Consider the following 17803-nt stretch of genomic DNA (forward strand, 5'->3'; position numbering starts at 1 on the left):
CCCAAGGCGCCACCGGAGGTATAAAGGGAGGCTGAATATGTAACACTCCCTTCACAAACGTCTGTACTTCTGAAAGAGAAGTTAGTTCTTTTTGGAAGAAAATAGATAAGGCTGAAATCTGAACCTTAATGGAGCCTAATTTTAGGCCCAAATTCACTCCAGTCTGTAGGAAGTGAAGGAGACGGCCCAGATGGAATTCCACCGTAGGAGCATTTCTGGCCTCACACCAAGAAACATATTTTCGCCATATCCGGTGATAATATTTAGCTGTTACGTCCTTCCTGGCCTTTATCAGCGTAGGAATGACCTCATCTGGAATGGCCTTTTCCGCTAGGAGTCTGCGTTCAACCGCCATGCCGCCAAACGCAGCCGCGGTAAGTCTTGGAACAGACAGGGCCCCTGTAGCAACAGGTCTTCCCTGAGAGGAAGAGGCCACGGATCTTCCGTGAGCAACTCCAGTAGGTCCGGATACCAGGTCCTTCGTGACCAATCCGGTACAATGAGAATTGTTCTCACTCCTCCTTTTGTTATTATTCTCAAAACCTTGGGTATGAGAGGAAGAGGAGGAAACACATAGACCGACTGGAACACCCACGGTGTCACCAGGGCATCTACCGCCACCGCCTGAGGGTCTTTTGACCTGGAGCAATACCTTTGTAGCTTTTTGTTGAGGTGGGACGCCATCATGTCTATCTGGGGCAGTCCCCACCGAGTTGCAATTTGTGCGAAGACTTCCTGATGAAGTCCCCACTCTCCCGGATGTAGGTCGTGTCTGCTGAGGAAGTCTGCTTCCCAGTTGTCTACTCCCGGAATGAACACTGCTGACAGCGCGCTTACATGATTTTCCGCCCAGCGAAGAATCCTGGTGGCTGCCGCCATCGCTCCTCTGCTCCTTGTGCCGCCTTGGCGGTTTATATGAGCCACTGCTGTGATGTGACTGGACAGACAGACTGGATCAGCACCGGTTGGTCGCGAAGTAATGTCTCCGCTTGACGTAGGGCGTTGTATATGGCCCTCAGTTCCAGGATGTTGATGTGAAGACAAGTTTCTTGACTTGACCACAGACCTTGAAAATTTCTTCCCTGCGTGACTGCTCCCCACCCTCGGAGGCTCGCGTCCGTGGTCACCAGGATCCAGTCCTGAATGCCGAACCTGCGGCCCTCTAGAAGGTGAGCACTCTGCAGCCATCAGTGATTAACTGATGAATTTGTAGATGTGACCCGGACCACTTGTCTAGTAGGTCCCATTGGAAAATTCTCGCATGGAACCTGCCGAAGGGAATGGCTTCGTATGATGCCACCATCTTTCCCAGGACTCGAGCGCAGTGATGCACTGATACTTGTTTCGGCTTCAATAGGTTCTTGACGAGAGTCATGAGTTCCTGAGCTTTTTCTATTGGAAGAAAAACCCTTTTCTGCTCTGTATCCAGAATCATGCCCAAGAACGGCAGACGAGTCGTAGGAGTCAACTGTGACTTCGGGATATTGAGAATCCAGCCGTGTTGCTGTAACACCTTCAGTGAAAGTGAGACGCTGTTCAGCAACTGCTCTCTCGATCTCGCTTTTATGAGTAGATCGTCCAAGTACGGGATAATTGTGACACCCTGCTTTCGCAGGAGTACCATCATCTCCGCCATTACCTTGGTAAAAAGCCTCGGGGCCGTGGAAAGCCCAAACGGCAACGCCTGTACCGCAAATCTCAGGTACGCCTGGTGAGGTGGATAAATGGGGACATGAAGGTATGCATCCTTTATATCCAGAGATACCATAAAATCCCCCCCTTCCAGGCTGGCGATGACCGCTCTCTGCGATTCCATCTTGAATTTGAACCGTTTTAAGTATAGGTTCAGGGATTTTAAATTTAAAATGGGTCTGACTGAACCGTCCGTTTTCGGGACCACAAACAGGGCTGAGTAATATCCCTTCCCTCGTTGAAGCAGGGGAACCTTGTCCACCACCTGTTGAAGGCACAACTTGTGAATTGCATTTAAGACTATCTCCCTTTCTGGGGAAGAAGTTGGTAGAGCCGATTTGAAAAACCGGCGAGGAGGCATCTATTCGAATTCCAGCTTGTATCCCTGAGAAACAACTTGCATTGCCCAGGGATCCACCTGTGAGTGAACCCAGATGTGGCTGAAAATTCGAAGACGTGCCCCCACTGGGGCGGACTCCCTCAGGGGAGCTCCAGCGTCATGCAGTGGATTTTGTAGAGGCCAGGGAGGACTTCTGCTCTTGGGAACCAGCTGTGTTGTGCAGCTTTTTCCCTCTGCCCTTACCTCTGGCAAGAAAGGACGATCCTCGTACTCTTTTGCTTTTATTGGAACGAAAGGACTGCATTTGATAATGTGGCGCTTTCTTAGGTTGTGAGGGGACATAAGGCAAAAAATTCGATTTACCTGCCGTAGCTGTGGAGACCAGGTCCGAGAGACCTTCCCCAAACAATTCCTCACCCTTGTAAGGTAAAACCTCCATATGTCTTTTTGAGTCGGCATCACCTGTCCACTGCCGGGTCCATAGGACTCGTCTAGCAGAAATTGACATAGCGTTTATTCTGGAACCCAGTAAACTAATGTCTCTTTGAGCATCTCTCATATATAAGACAGCATCCTTTATATGGCTTAGGGTCAATAAAATGGTATCCTTATCTAGGGTCTCAATTTCCGCTGATAAGGAATCTGTCCATGCTGCTACAGCGCTACAAACCCAGGCCGACGCAATTGCCGGTCTGAGTAAAGTACCAGAATGTGTGTAGATGGACTTCAAGGTAACCTCCTGCTTGTGGTCAGCAGGATCCTTGAGGGTAGCCGTATCTTGGGATGGCAGCGCTATCTTTTTTGATAAGCGTGTCAAAGCTTTGTCTACCCTAGGGGAGGATTCCCACCGTATCCTGTCCGCTGGTGGGAAAGGGTACGCCATAAGAATCCTTCTGGGAATCTGCAGTTTTTTGTCTGGAGATTCCCACGCTTTTTCACATAATTCGTTCAACTCATGTGAGGAGGGAAAAGTTACCTCAGGCTTCTTTCCCTTATGCATGTGTACCCTCGTGTCAGGGACAGGGGGTTCCTCTGTGATATGCAACACCTCTTTTATTGCAATAATCATATATTGAATACATTTAGCCACTTTTGGCTGTAACTTTGCAGCATCGTAGTCGACACTGGAGTCCGAATCCGTGTCGGTATCTGTGTCTCCTATTTGGGATAGTGGGCACTTCTGAGACCCTGAAGGTCCCGGCGACATAGGGACAGACATGAGTTGACTCCCTGACTGTTCCTTAGCTTCAGCTTTGTCTAATCTTTTGTGCAATAAGTTCACACTAGCACTTAAAACATTCCACATATCCATCCAGTCAGGTGTCGGCACCGCCGACGGAGACCTCACATTCATACGCTCCCCCTCCTCCCTAGGTGAGACTTCTACCTCAGACATGTCCACACACGCGTACCGACACACCACACACACAGGGAACCTCTTATCTGAAGATAGTTTCCCCACCAGGCCCTTTGGAGAGACAGAGAGAGAGTATGCCAGCCCACACCCCAGCGCTATATGACCCTGGAAAAAAACACTAAATGTTTACCCAGTAGCGCGGTTTATACTTTATATCCGCCACTTTTGTGCCATACTTTTGTGCCCACCCCTCTTAAAACCCCTCTATCACTGTGTATTAGCAGGGGAGAGTCCGGGGAGCTTCCTCTCAGCGCTGTGCTGTGGAGAAAAATGGCGCTGGTGAGTGCTGAGGGAGAAGCCCCGCCCCCTCGGTGGCGGGCTTCTGTCCCGCTCAAAATTCCTGAAAACTGGCGGAGGCTCTGTTATATACATGTACAGTGCCCATCTGTACATGTATATACTTATTTTGCCAATGGAGAGGTTTTATTGCTGCCCAGGGTGCCCCCCCTGCGCCCTGCACCCTTACAGTGACCGCAGTGTGTTAGGTGTATGGGAGCAATGGCGCACAGCTTTACTGCTGTGCGTTACCTCAGTGAAGATCATGAAGTCTTCTGCCGCCTCTGAAGTCTTCTTTTCTTCTCATACTAACCCGGCTTTTATCTTCCGGCTCTGCGAGGAAGATGGCGGCGCGGCTCTGGGACGGACGGCGAGGGTGAGACCTGCGTACCAATCCCTCTGGAGCTAATGGGGTCCAGTAGCCTAAGAAACAGAGCCTTGAAACTCACAGAAGTAGGTCTGTTTCTCTCTCCTCAGTCCCTCGATGCAGGGAGTCTGTTGCCAGCAGGCTCCCTGTAAATAAAAAACCTAACAAATATACTTTCTGACAAAAAGCTCAGGAGAGCTCCCTGTAGTGCACCCATCTCCTCTGGGCACAGTATCAAACTGAGGTCTGGAGGAGGGGCATAGAGGGAGGAGCCAGTGCACACCCAGATCTAAAGTCTTTCTTAAAGTGCCCATGTCTCCTGCGGAGCCCGTCTACCCCCCATGGTCCTTACGGAGTCCCCAGCATCCTCTAGGACGTAAGAGAAAATATGTGGGCAAACAGAAGCAAATCTTGTCCCTCACCACACAACTGAACCTAAAGGTGCATACACACTTGACGACGTTGCTCTATGCGCGACGTCGTCTAGTGTTTCCCCTCCCAGGCCGGGCAGTTGGCGGTAGGCCGTACACACTGACCAATATGACCGTTCATATCGCTCAGTGACGTCACGCAGCGGCCGGCCAGGCAGGCAGCTCCAGTACAGATTGAGCATGCATGCACCACCGACACCGAGGGTCATTAATGACCCGCGGTGCAGCTCAGCGGTCGCCGTTGCACACACTTGCAGTGAACGTCATCGCTCAAGATGGAGAAAATAAACGACGTTGTTCATTTTATCGACAAGTTTGTATGCACCTTAAGGATGACGTATAAACACAATTTACTTAATTTAATATTTCTTTTTAAATTTCTCAATGAAAAACTTTTGGCCTAGGGGTGCCGTGATTTAAAAAAGTTTGGGAGCCACTGTTCTAAACACTTATCTGATCCACTAAATGTTGACAAAGCTGTATTTATAAAATGCTGTTCCTCAAATAATCTAATGCCTAAACAAATTTAAATTTGCATTATGTGGCAATCACTAACAGAGTATTATTATAGTGGAGTATAAAGCATTACACACTTAAAAGTATTATTGTACAACACTATTACTTTTGGGAATAATTGAACCTGAATAAACATCCAAAAAAAAAATGTCAACATTTTACCACTGAAACTTTTAAAATTAAGAAATAAACTGACAAACAGGAATTACCAGAAGGAACAATGAATTTGAACCGAACGGGTATTAATGACCAGGCCAAATAAATATTTTACTCAAATATCTATTCTACCAAGTGACGATTATATAAACAAATCCTCACAGACAGGGAGAATGATATCATCCATGCAGATTTGTATTATTAATGGCTCTATTCATGAAGTTGTGAAAAAAGAGTGAAGAAGTCAGCCAATGGCAACCAACCAGCTGTTACGTATAATTTTATTGAATGCACTTGACCAATGTTATTTCATTACTGATTGGTTGACGTGAGCAACTTCTCACTGGCTCACTTCTCCACTCTTTTCACTGCTTCATGAATAGACCCCTTAATCTACTACAGATACATTAACAGGAACTGCTGCATAGATACAACCGGATCTAATTAGCAGACCAGTTTCTCCATTTCGACTATAAAATTCCTCTTTGCTGGTTAACTTATTTTGTGTGTAGAAGCCAAGTAAAAGAATGTACCTATCTTCCCTGCTCCGCCATATTGAGCCTGTTATGCCTGTCATAGTGACTCCACAAAAATCACACTCGCCTGTACATCTGCCAGTATTCTACTCACTACTAAGCTGGTGCCACAGGAGGGTTTGCTTCCTTCACACACTGGGGCAAATGTATGAAGCAAAAAACATCCCCCAATGGTAAAAAAAATAAAAAAAATTAAAATAAGTATCCTGCAAAGATATGAGTGGTGTCAATACCCTGTAGGGCAGTGGCAGAACTATCATTAGTGCAGCAGGTGCACTGCATCGGGGCCCCTGATGACTAAGGAGCCCACTGCTGCCCAGAACATTATGAGTTGTCCTCTGCAGCCTTTGACCTGGATGAGTGGCTTTGCTCACTTTATTCTGCACAAACATATTGCTCAATATATTGCTCATTCTGGATTGTGGTTACTACATGCTCAGCGCATACGGCAGTACATTAATAAAAATGGCATCAAGCAAAACATCAGCAAGATAAGGGCAAAAACTTGCATATCAGGGGATCTCATGTAGAGTTATCGAAAAATCTAGTGTTCCGGTTTATACTTACTCACCTGCCTGCTTTTCATGCAGTGCACAAATCAGGGCAATTTTTATTTATTTTTTTTTTTTAAAGTGATTTAACATTGAGCAACAACACGTCTCCTCCCAATTCTAAATCTCTGCACACATTTTATATCTGGCCGCCATCGGTTTTGCCAAGTTACAAAGTTGTACTACACTGCCGTATTTACTCCCAACTCTAAGGCCAGGTACACATACATTTATAGCTGAACGTTTGCTAATTGTTTACTATTTCCTCTACTCTAAAAATGGGCATACAGCTTTACCCAATCTCAATGGGTCTGGGCTTTCAATTATATCTAAAACCTCCCTCTGATGAAACAAAGCCTTATGTTAACATTGTTTTATACCTCACATTCCCTACTATATATATATATATATATATATATATATATATATATATATATAGAGAGAGAGAGAGCAGTAATGGGTTATATATATATATATCAATATTAAATAAAACCTTTGTGTACCTTTATGTTTTGCTGCTGGAGAAGGGGGATGTTCTATAAACACATCTGATTGAGGGGGGTCAGAAATGTCAAAGTCTTTGTCCATTACTTCTATGAGACTAATAATATCCGAGTCGTCTGAACTGTGCCTGGTGTTACTGCCACCAGTTCCAAAGAATTCAGGGTGGGGAGGGTTACAGGTCCCTGTTCGGGACATTTCTGCTGGTTGGTCTGGCTGTGTTGGAGGCACTGTTGGTGGTTCTGCAGGGGCAAGCTGCTCCTGTAAGACTGGTCCTTGAGGCTGTACAGGACTGGGATTTAATTTTGTTCCTCGAGAGCGCCTGGCTAAAGTGGAGCTGTGAGCCACCGTGCTGGAGTCTGTGGCCTGGGAGGAAGCTCTGCTAGCTGGCTGTGCAGCAGGCACTTGTGCTGACATTTTGTTGGTTATACTGGAGCTGTTTTTTGTTCTACTTGTATCCACATCCGGTGTGCTCCTGTGTAGGTGGGTCGCGGTGTTACTCTGCTTGTGATTTCCTGTGTTTGGTCGCGTAGAGGCATTTCCGCTATACAGCCCTCTATTAGAGTTATGATTAGAGTCCGAGCCAACAGAGTTAAAGCTAAAACACAAAGAATCACAAGATATAATTACTGCAAATTACTTTTCACATGTTAGTATCTAGCCATTGAATTTTGTTCATCCAAAATGTCACAACATTATAATTACTACATTAAAGTAAAATGAACTTTAACTTTGTAATGCGAGATAACTGTGCTGTATTGTATTCAGGAGTCTCATTTATTGAGAAACGGACAGTACTAAAATCTGTAACAAACCAAAATGATTAGGAAGGATCTGGGCACAGCAAGTGAAGGCATAGAGGGCTGCATTTGGCCCCAGGGCCACCTATTACCCACCACTGACCTAGAAGTTGCTCTACTCTGTTCAATTCAACCTGCCATAATATTAATACAATATTTGATAAATTAGACATTAGTCTTGGGATATTATATTCTGTTGCAACGGTTTGATATTAACTATAGTAACGCAGAACAGGGTTATGAAAACATCATTCACACACTAGTGGGCACATTCAATTATGCATGAAAGCTGCCATAACTAGTCTGACATCTTCCGTGAAATCACTCCAAAAAGCAGATGTCTAAGGAGGTGCAAACAAAATCTGCCTACTGTAATAGGTAGAAAAATAACAACTGAACCTGCCCTGAACCTGAGAATGACTTACTTGTTATCTGATGAAATCCCAACAATCCTTCTGAGGTCAAAGGGCCTGCCCAAATGAAACGGAGGATTTGATCCCTCGAAAGAGAGCCGCCTTTTGAATGGCTCCCATATTCCTTGAGCTTCTAAATAAGCCGTTCCAATAACTAGCAGAAACAGCAGACTAGAGAAGACAAATCAATATAAGAATTAGGAGTTGAGATAAAAACAGGAGTGCTATCATCACAAACCCCAACAGCCACAAAAAGCAACTTTTAGTGACCATGAACCACACCCACACAGCAACAGTTTATGGTTAAATGATATTAATAAACACTACTTTGTTTTTACCTCACAAAATGGTAATGACTCCAGGGGAGATTAAAAAGCTCATGAAGGCTATAACTGTGTAGATATTTTGAATGGATATAGCTAAGTTCAAGTTTAGTGTTTTTCTACCATTGTTTCTTAAACAAATGAAGAGACAGAAGATTCTGGTGGGTACCTCATTATTCCTGAGATAACGACATACAGTGCTAGCTCCCAGTTGGGTCGGGGAAGTGCTTCTGCACAGGAGGCCAGCATGTGGTATGGAAGGGACGCATTCAGAATAAAAACAAATTCAGAGCCTCCAGTTGTTACAATCCTCAGTTCACGAATCACTCGTGAGGAAGTGAAATCTGGTGTAAACCTTCAAAAAAAGAAAACGGTATACAATAAGGAGCCATGTACTATATGTTTTTTAAGTAACATTTTTATTGAAGTTTTGCAAAATACAGCAGAGGGTGTTGGAAAGAAAAACTGGGCAAAGGAAGGGGGACAAAGTCCAGTACAGATACAATAAGCCGTAGTAATTAAAGCAGGCTTGTAGCAGTGCCTGGGGCTATTCAATAGTAATCCACAGACATCAAAGAACACAAGTGCAAAAGTAGGGCTTTTCAGTACTGCGGCTGCCACAAACACACTAACCTATAGCACTTGGCAGTTAACCAGGAATCTATGGCTTAACGCAGAGGTTCCCAAACTATGTGCCGTGGCTCCCTGGGGTGCCTCGGGGACACTTGCAGGGGTGCCCTGGGTTGGTGGTCCAGGACCAATTCAAATTATTCATGGTCAATATAATAGGCAAAACCAGTGCTGGTGGCTGCCAGTCATAACATATGAAGCAAATCTTGTCCCTCACCACACAACTGACCCTAAGGATGACATATAAACGCGATCTACTTAATGTAATATTTCTTTCTAAATTTCTCAATAAGAAATTTTTGGCCTAGTGCTGCCGTGAAAAAAATTCTGATATTCTAGGGCGCCGTGATTCAAAAAAGTTTGGAAACCACTGGCTTAACGCATGACAGTCGTGGACTCATCAAGCAAGTAAAAGGACATGTGATTGAATAGCTCTGGGAGTAAAAGTCTCAGGATACAAGCCTATGATAAGTATCGCGGCTCACTGAATCCAGACCTTAGATGATCAAAGCAGGCAGATGGACAAGTAGAGTAATGAAAAGCATTTTGATGGTAGTGCATTACAATTACTACTGTTCATGTAGCAATAACCAAAGTACATCATCTGGTGAACTAATATTTTACATCACTTACGTATAAAATATTAACACTTCATTCAATTTTGCATTACATTTACATCATTTGTATATATAGTATATTAATACTTTATTACATTTTACATTCTGGATAACAATCAAGCTAAGGCAAATAATATTAATCATATCTTGAAAACAAAATGAAAAAGCTTTTGGTACTTCTGAGTTAAATCATTCTCTGACTTCATCTGGTAGACACTTCATAACAATGGGGTTAGTGAGGCACCAGAACTTAATTAGCTAATGTTTAGCTGTATATAAGCTCTTCCCCTCCAACCCATAATCAGTTTGAACTTAAAGAGCCTTAAGGACATGCTCGTCTACCTGACCCTCTCCATGAGGGAGAAAATGCTCTGTTCCTGGACTTTCCTTGTAATGTATGATTGCCATCACCTGTGGTGAGCTAGTTAATTGATAAGAAAGGTGTCTCACCACAGGTGATGGCAATCATACCGTACCAGGAAAGTCCAGGAACAGAGCATTTTCTCCCTCATGGAGAGGGTCAGGTAGGCAAGTATGCTTAAGGATAGGTTGAAGTAGAAACTATTAACATCTTTCTCATCTACTCAACCAATAAGGGAGGGATTGCAGTGTCCCCAGATGAAGTTAAAGAAAGATTTAACTGGTGCAAGTACAAAAAAAAAGAATCTTGTTTTCTCTTTCCTTTATCTGGGGGACACTTCATAAACCATGAGGATGTACAAAAGCTTCCCCCAGTGGAGGGTGCGTCCAGACTTATCTCAATTTAGGGACTAATTCAGATCTGATCGCAGCAGCACATTTGTTAGCAGATGGGCAAAACCATGTGCACTACAGGTGGGGCAGATATAACATGTGCAGAGAGTGTCAGATTTGGGTGGGTTATTTTGTTTCTCTGTAGGGTAAATACTGGCTGCTTTATTTTTACACTGCAATTTAGATTTCAGTTTAAACACACACCACCCAAATCTAACTCTCCGCACATGTTATATCTGCCCCCCCTGCAGTGCACATGGTTTCACTCATTCAAAAAGAGTTTGCTCACTCATTGATAAATGGGTCCCTAAGTGTATAAATGATGGTTTTCTTTACCACTAAAATAAAAGTGTAAGTTTGCAGACTTTGGAGAGAATGCTATTAAAATTCTGGTTTTCCCAAATCAGTACAGTAGTTGTCTCTCAAAGTAGAGTATAAATGGGCTATATGCAGTATATGTTTTCTATATATTCCATTACCTTACTAGATGACTATGTAAAAAACACATTGGTAACTGCAAATTACTGGAGTGTTTTCAATTGACAGCAACAAAACCCCCATAGCAGTAAAGCAGAGCTCACTATATCTAATTTTCCATTTTAGAAAGCAGGATGAAATACTGTATAAAACAAAACCAAGATATACAATATTGCTTTGTAAAACAAATTAAAAAAATAATAATAATGACAACTTGTTGGGAATTTTTTTTACTCCATACAGATCAGAAGCTCTGCTCACATGGTCCAAATCTGTTAAGCCTTAAAAAGTGATAAAGTGGAGAGTGATAGAGAGTGATAAAGTACAAACAAATCAGCTCCTGTCATTTTTAAAACTCATCCTGTAACATGACAGTTAGGAACTGATTGGCTGGTACTTTATCACTCTTTATCAGTCTACACTTTATCACTTTTTAAGGCTTAATACATTTGGGCCTATAAACTTATGTGCGTAAAAATCTGAACAGAACTACATAGTGAATTTGTGTATAGCCAATGTCCATGTCCGCAATGCTCCAGACGGGATCCAGTCTGAAGATCGACAGTGTCTAGGTCGACAATGTTTAGGTCGACAGTCACTAGGTTGACATGTTTTCAAGGTCGACAGGGTCTCTATGTCAACATGTTTTAGGTCGACAGGTCAAAAGGTCGACATGGGGTTTTCAATTCCCCCCCCCCCCGTTTTTTTGAACTTTTTCATACTGAACGATCCACGTGGACTACGATTGGAACGGTAACCTGTGCCGAGCGCAGTGGTAGCGGAGCGAGGCACCTTGCCCGAAGCATGGCGAGTGAAGAGAGCCATGCGAGGGGACACTGTGCACTAATTGGGCTTCACGGTCACTGTACGGAGAAAACGACACCAAGCAAAACATGAAAAACTCATGTCAACCTTTTGACCTGTCGACCTAGGACATGTCGACCTAGAAACCCCGTCGACCTAGAAACCCTGTCGACCTAGTGACTGTCGACCTATAGTGGTCGACCTAGACACTGTCGATCTAATGATCCACACCTGCTCCAGACCACGTACAGGAGGTGCTGGGTAAAGTAATAAGCCATCAATTCTATAGGTTTACTCAATCACTATTAGCTGACATTGCACTTTTTTCTTTCCACAATTTTTTTAGTAAGTGTCAGGTGTTATACTTACAATATAACAATTTCTTTTGTGGCGTTAGGATCTAGTGCAAACTCCTGACAATTCAAAATCTTGAATCCATATCCTTCACATGGGTATCCACTAATTTCCATGCTTTTAACAGTGACTTGAAGCTGACCTGTGTTCTCAAATTTGAATGTCCTCCTAAGTGTGAAATTTGGCTCTCTGTGCTTAATTTCTGATAAAAAGAAATGTGAATAGTCAATACACAATTCAAGAGTAAAAATACAAGATACAAACAGCAAGAGCCCAAAAATGTTTAAAAACCATTCTCACTATGTGTTTTCTGGCCATTAAGAGTGTAAATAGACCAGTAATACACACAGGTCTAATATTAGCATAAAAACAACACCCGCACCAGTATTGTGGTACTGGGAAACTGATAGGCCCTACACATTAGGCAATAACGCTGAAAAATATGAACGATCTCGTACATTAATGAACGAGATAGCGTTCATATCTTTCAGTGTGTATGCACCAACGATGAACGATGTGTGGCCCCGGGATTGTACTGCTATGGGCCCGGGAGAAGTGAAGAAACTTCACTACCACTACCACAACCGCCCCCCCCATCCCCCCCTGCCGCTGGTTCGTCGTCGGCCATATCGGCCGTCGGGCACCTCGGTGGCACATCACCGTATGTGTAGGGCCCATTACAGAGTCAACTCCAAATCTATGTCGTGAGTGCTTAGAGAGTTCACTTATGAACTGAACAAAAGAAGAAAAATACTCTTCAATGGTGCACCCTTCTTACCATGTTGCGGAGTCTAGCAAATGTCTTGTTCATTTCTTTTATTGCATACAAATAAAATGTTTGTGTTCACCAAGTACTGAATTTAAATAGTTCATGCACCACTAAAGAGAATCCTTTTCCTCAGCTCATACACACACAAATCATTCAGAATAACCCAGATGTTGTCATCTGGAAATAAAAACTGATGTACAATAGGTCTCTATTTTTTTTTATTCTAGACGGTGGTGCACGCAATAAAGTAGAGTAACAATTGCCTTTATTTTTACACCATTATAATTGGAAGACAAAATAATCTGGTAACAAAATCCAGTTCCAAAAGTTAAAACACCGTCTTAATAGGGTGAGCTGCACATAACTTGTAACCAATCACAAGAATGTAGACATACAGCTATGTTCTCATACATCTAGCCTCAATATTACATGCAGCGCTTTTTGCTGAAAATGACACCAAGAGACTGTGCTGATTAATTTGACATGCATCACTTGTATAATGGTGTGCAACAGAGTCTGTATACGAATGGAAAAAAGCAGCGGCGCACTTCGCACACAGGTTCAAAGAATCAGTTGAACACAGCTATGTAAGTGTCGCACAGCAAATAAAACATTGTGTTGCAACAAAGACGCATTTGAGGCAAAAAGACACCCAATGCTTGTAGAGTTTCACGAGACCTGGCGCACAGAGAGTGGCTGTTTGGAGCGACTGCAGAAATGATGTAAGAGGTCACCTCTGTAGGAAGAAGGTGCACAATTCTTGTACAGTCTAATAAAGTATCACAATAAAAATCCTACAATGCACACTTACACCGTAATACAAATGTTTGCTGAAAAATGGCTGTCGCCGTCTTACCCACTCTGCGGTTTTGTTAGATATGAGTAAGCCTCTAGTTTAAGCGCCCAAGCTGCCCTATCACCATCTATCCTTTATTTGAAAAGGGTTTCAAATAAATGTATCAATTCACACAAATTTTTATTCTAATTAGGTTAAGTTTTCTAGATTATAAAAAGGGACTTGGGGCCACTGAGTAGACACACTTAAAAACCTAGGACTTACATACATACTTTCTTTACTACCACATGGGGTATGTGTATAATCTTTATTGCGATTTTGTGGGTAACATCTCGTAATTATTATAATTATGATTGAAAGCTTGAATACTGTAATCACTGAATTTGATATTGCTTACTGAGACTCCATCATCAGTGTGGAATGGGGTCACAGGACGCTGGAATACTACACATAACAACATGGCTCGCCGCCAAGAGAAAAGGGCTTACTGTCTGAGCAATCTTTCAGAAAGGCTTCAGTAATTTTAAACCTCAAGGAATTCCCAGGGCCAGGTGGTTTTCCACCAATCTTAATATTTTCATTTGCTCCTTGACCTTTCACTGTGAGAACGTCGATCACTGTCAAATTGTTTCTGAAAAAAAAAAAAAAAAGACAATTGCAACAAAAAAAATAAAATAAATCAGCATACAATTAAGCAAACAGAACATAAAAATAACAGTTAACAGAACTGAATGAAGAAATAAGAACAATAAATCTAATTTAGAGTGAGGAGTAAATCAAGCTAGGAGGTGCAATTTTCCACCTTGTTCTGTGGGGGTTTGGGTGGGATTAGGATCCATCACTGATAAATTAAGAGTTGAAAAAAGATCAAGTAAGAGTTGAATGCTTTCTTTAATAAACTTATTGTTCAATCTACATGCTAATAAAATTCAGATCCAAGATTTTCTGGGTGTACTGGATCAAATGAAGCACTAAATAGCTCAACAAATATAAAAAAGTGTTGTGGTTCTTTTAGATATATTATTTTTAGAATCTTAGGTTTAGGTTTAGAATTTTATGAAACATCTCTTATTCCTGCCTCCAGGATTCCTCCCATGCTGATCTCCAGGTACTAAATGCTTCATTCACATTATAATACTCTCCCCAAACCTCCTGCGATCACCAAAGACTCATTTATGCACAAAACCCTTCTACAAAACAACCTGATTATGCCCCGTGTCCCTCCTCCCTACACTCACCCTATTACTTTTTGTATCCCCCTTTGCACAGGTGTGGTATGGAAGGTAGATAGTAACTAGGTCGACCACTATTGGTCGACAGTAACTAGGTCGACAGGTGGAAATGTCGACATGAGTTTTTTATGTTTTTTTGTGTTGTTTTCTTCGTAGTGTGACCGGGAACCCCAATTAGTGCACCGTGTCCGCTCGCCATGCTTCGGGCAAACCGTTCCCAATTGTAGTCCACGTGGATCGTTAAGTATGAAAAGGTTCAAAAACAGGAAAAAAATTGTGAAAAACTCATGGCAACCTTTTGACCTGTCAACCTAGAACATGTCGACCTAGTTACTGTCGACCAATAGTGGTCGACCTGGAGACCGGATCCCCTTTGTACTGCCAACTCCAGCCTCTCCACTCTCATAAGCAGGTACCTCCTTCCTTAAGTGATAATTTTAGACGCATCCCTATTTAACTTCTGCTGGTTTTAGAGATCTCTTTCTGGACCATAGTTTCTATTACTAGAGGATGCAAACTCAAGATACAGCCACCATTTACTACAGTACACTTGAACTTCTAATGCAAGTCGTTAACTATTCTGACGAGGAGAACTATGTGACTTTTATAAATAGGTTTGTGTTATTTCCTAAAAAGTGATAAAATCTATAACTGGGTATAGTGCATTACATATACCTAGTAGGTTAACACAGTACTATGTTTAGCTGTTAGAAAGGTCAAGAGATGACAGGGGTGTGAATGGACAGAGGTGCATTACAGTGGGAGCAAATGGCCCAGGAGTTTATGGAGAACACACAGAACAAAACAGGATTTCCGTTGCTATCGGAATATGTGCTACCAAAAAAAAACGAAGAAAGAAAAACACAAAACAAATCACATTTGAAAACAAAAATGTCAAAAATTATTCTTAAAAGCATTTGGGAAACATTACATCAATTTTGGGCGGTATACTATTAGCAGTGGCACTACTTCACGGCTGCTAATGGGATCGATGAGTCTATCCTATTAGCCCCGACGAAGGCACCTGAAGCATAATACCCAACAAGCAGCCTGTCAGAGCCGCGATACCACTTGGGTTCGGTGACTTATCCCTGATACCATGTGTTTTTCATGCGATCGAGCATCCAATTTCGGCCTTTGAAAATCTCCTCTAACTGGATACCGCAATAATGACCATTGGTCATTAATAGTGATATCCAGCCATTTTTAATGGATGAAATGGCATTGGGGTTAACAGGATACCGCCCTTTGTATTTGACTTCAGACACAAGATAATCTCCATGTTAACACTCACCTGACTATGAGTAATGAGGATATGGTTTTGTTTAGCAAAGGGGTAAATCTGACGTTCACACTCTTTTTCTCTCCAGGCTTTAGTATAATGTTGAGAATGGCCGGCCGGGATGAGCCCTCCACAAAACCTTGATTGCTCTGTATAGGTTGAACCTTTGTAAATACAAAACATTGAACACAGTCAACATTTAGTGTCTTTTTTCCCCACTGGTCTTGCATATTTTAAACTCTCATAAGTCGAACTTATTTAACTGCTTGTCTAGTTTATAAAATCACAACAGTCCATCTATAAAATCATCTTAAGTGTCTCTGACACCAAGGGCCTTTACACAACGGGTTTTGTCCGTACAGAACAAAATCATACTTTTTTCCTGTAGACTGTTTGTAGGTAAACTGAGAAATACATGCTAGCTTTCAGACAAGACGAATACAACACGAACGCAGTGTTACAATGCCAAGGATTGCTGCCGTGCAGTGCAGTAACCAGTGGCGAATTTCCCATTAGGCACGTGCCTAGGGGTATCACTTGTTTGGGGGCGGCACTTAGATGCTTGTGTTGTAACTGTCTGCCCAAAAAGTACCAGTAACTGCTAAATATTTCCTCTGTACTGTACCATATGCGATCTTGAATGGAGTGTAAACAGGTAGGACATGCACATACTGCCCTTGTAAGCTGTCCTACTTAGTAAATATGTACATATAATAAAAAAAAAATGGCAGTTAGTGCCTTTTTTTTATTACTCTATTAAATTGTCTATCATCAAATGAGGGCTTATAACCAACCAATAAAAAATAGGATTTTAATACCTACCGGTAAATCCTTTTCTCTTGGTCCGTAGAGGATGCTGGGGACTCCACAAGGACCATGGGGTATAGACGGGATCCGCAGGAGACATGGGCACTTTAAGACTTTGAATGGGTGTGAACTGGCTCCTCCCTCTATGCCCGTCCTCCAGACTCCAGTTACAGAACTGTGCCCAGGGAGACGGACATTTTGAGGAAAGAATTTATTGTTTAAACACGGTGAGCATCATACCAGCTCACACCTCAAACATGCTGCAGAACGTGGCATTCAATAGAACACCAGCAGACAGCATGAAAAATATACAGCAATATGCTGACCAAAAATGTAACACAACCTGTGTGTAAACACAACCAATAATAGCATACCGCATGCCATGGCATGAATAACGTCAGCAACCGACTGACTGAAAAGAAACACAACATGAGTGTAACCATAACCAATAACTGCAGATACAGTACGCACTGGGATGGGCACCCAGCATCCTCGACGGACTAAGAGAAAAGGATTTACCGGTAGGTATTAAAATCCTATTTTCTCATACGTCCTAGAGGATGCTGGGGACTCCAAAAGGACCATGGGTTCTATACCAAAGCTCTAGAACGGGCGGGAGAGTGCGGATGACTCTGCAGCACAGACTGCCCAAACAAGAGGTCCTCATCAGCCAGGGTATCAAACTTGTATAATATTTGCAAAATTGTTTGAACCCGACCAAGTAGCTACTCTGCAAGGCTATAAAACCGAGACCCCTCGGGCAGCCGCCCAGGATGAGCCCACCTTCCTGGTAGAATGGGCCTTCACCGATTTCGGAAACGGCAATCCAGCTGTGAAACGAGCAAGCTTTATCGTATTACAGTTCCAGCGTGCAATAGTCTGCTTGGAAGCAGGAACCCCAATCTTGTTGGGATCATATAGGATAAACAGATCCTCCGTTTTCCTGACCTAAGCCAATCTGGC

General features: G+C 42.8%; 1 protein-coding gene across 5 annotated transcripts in view; it reads right to left on the reverse strand.

Annotated features, from left to right (window-relative positions):
• The window catches only part of TMEM131 (transmembrane protein 131), a 554400-nt gene that overhangs the window by 35856 nt on the left and 500741 nt on the right, over positions 1–17803 (reverse strand). For all 5 annotated transcript variants that reach the window (XM_063953320.1, XM_063953322.1, XM_063953321.1 and 2 more), the window contains 6 exons: positions 16046–16197; positions 14008–14150; positions 11970–12156; positions 8489–8674; positions 8009–8167; positions 6786–7381 (listed from right to left, as the gene is read on the reverse strand). In XM_063953320.1, the coding sequence (XP_063809390.1) occupies positions 6786–7381; positions 8009–8167; positions 8489–8674; positions 11970–12156; positions 14008–14150; positions 16046–16197 (1423 nt within the window). The remainder of the gene's footprint in view (positions 1–6785; positions 7382–8008; positions 8168–8488; positions 8675–11969; positions 12157–14007; positions 14151–16045; positions 16198–17803) is intronic.

This window comes from Pseudophryne corroboree, chromosome 2 (assembly GCF_028390025.1).
Source record: "Pseudophryne corroboree isolate aPseCor3 chromosome 2, aPseCor3.hap2, whole genome shotgun sequence".
NCBI classification, from domain to species: domain Eukaryota; kingdom Metazoa; phylum Chordata; class Amphibia; order Anura; family Myobatrachidae; genus Pseudophryne; species Pseudophryne corroboree.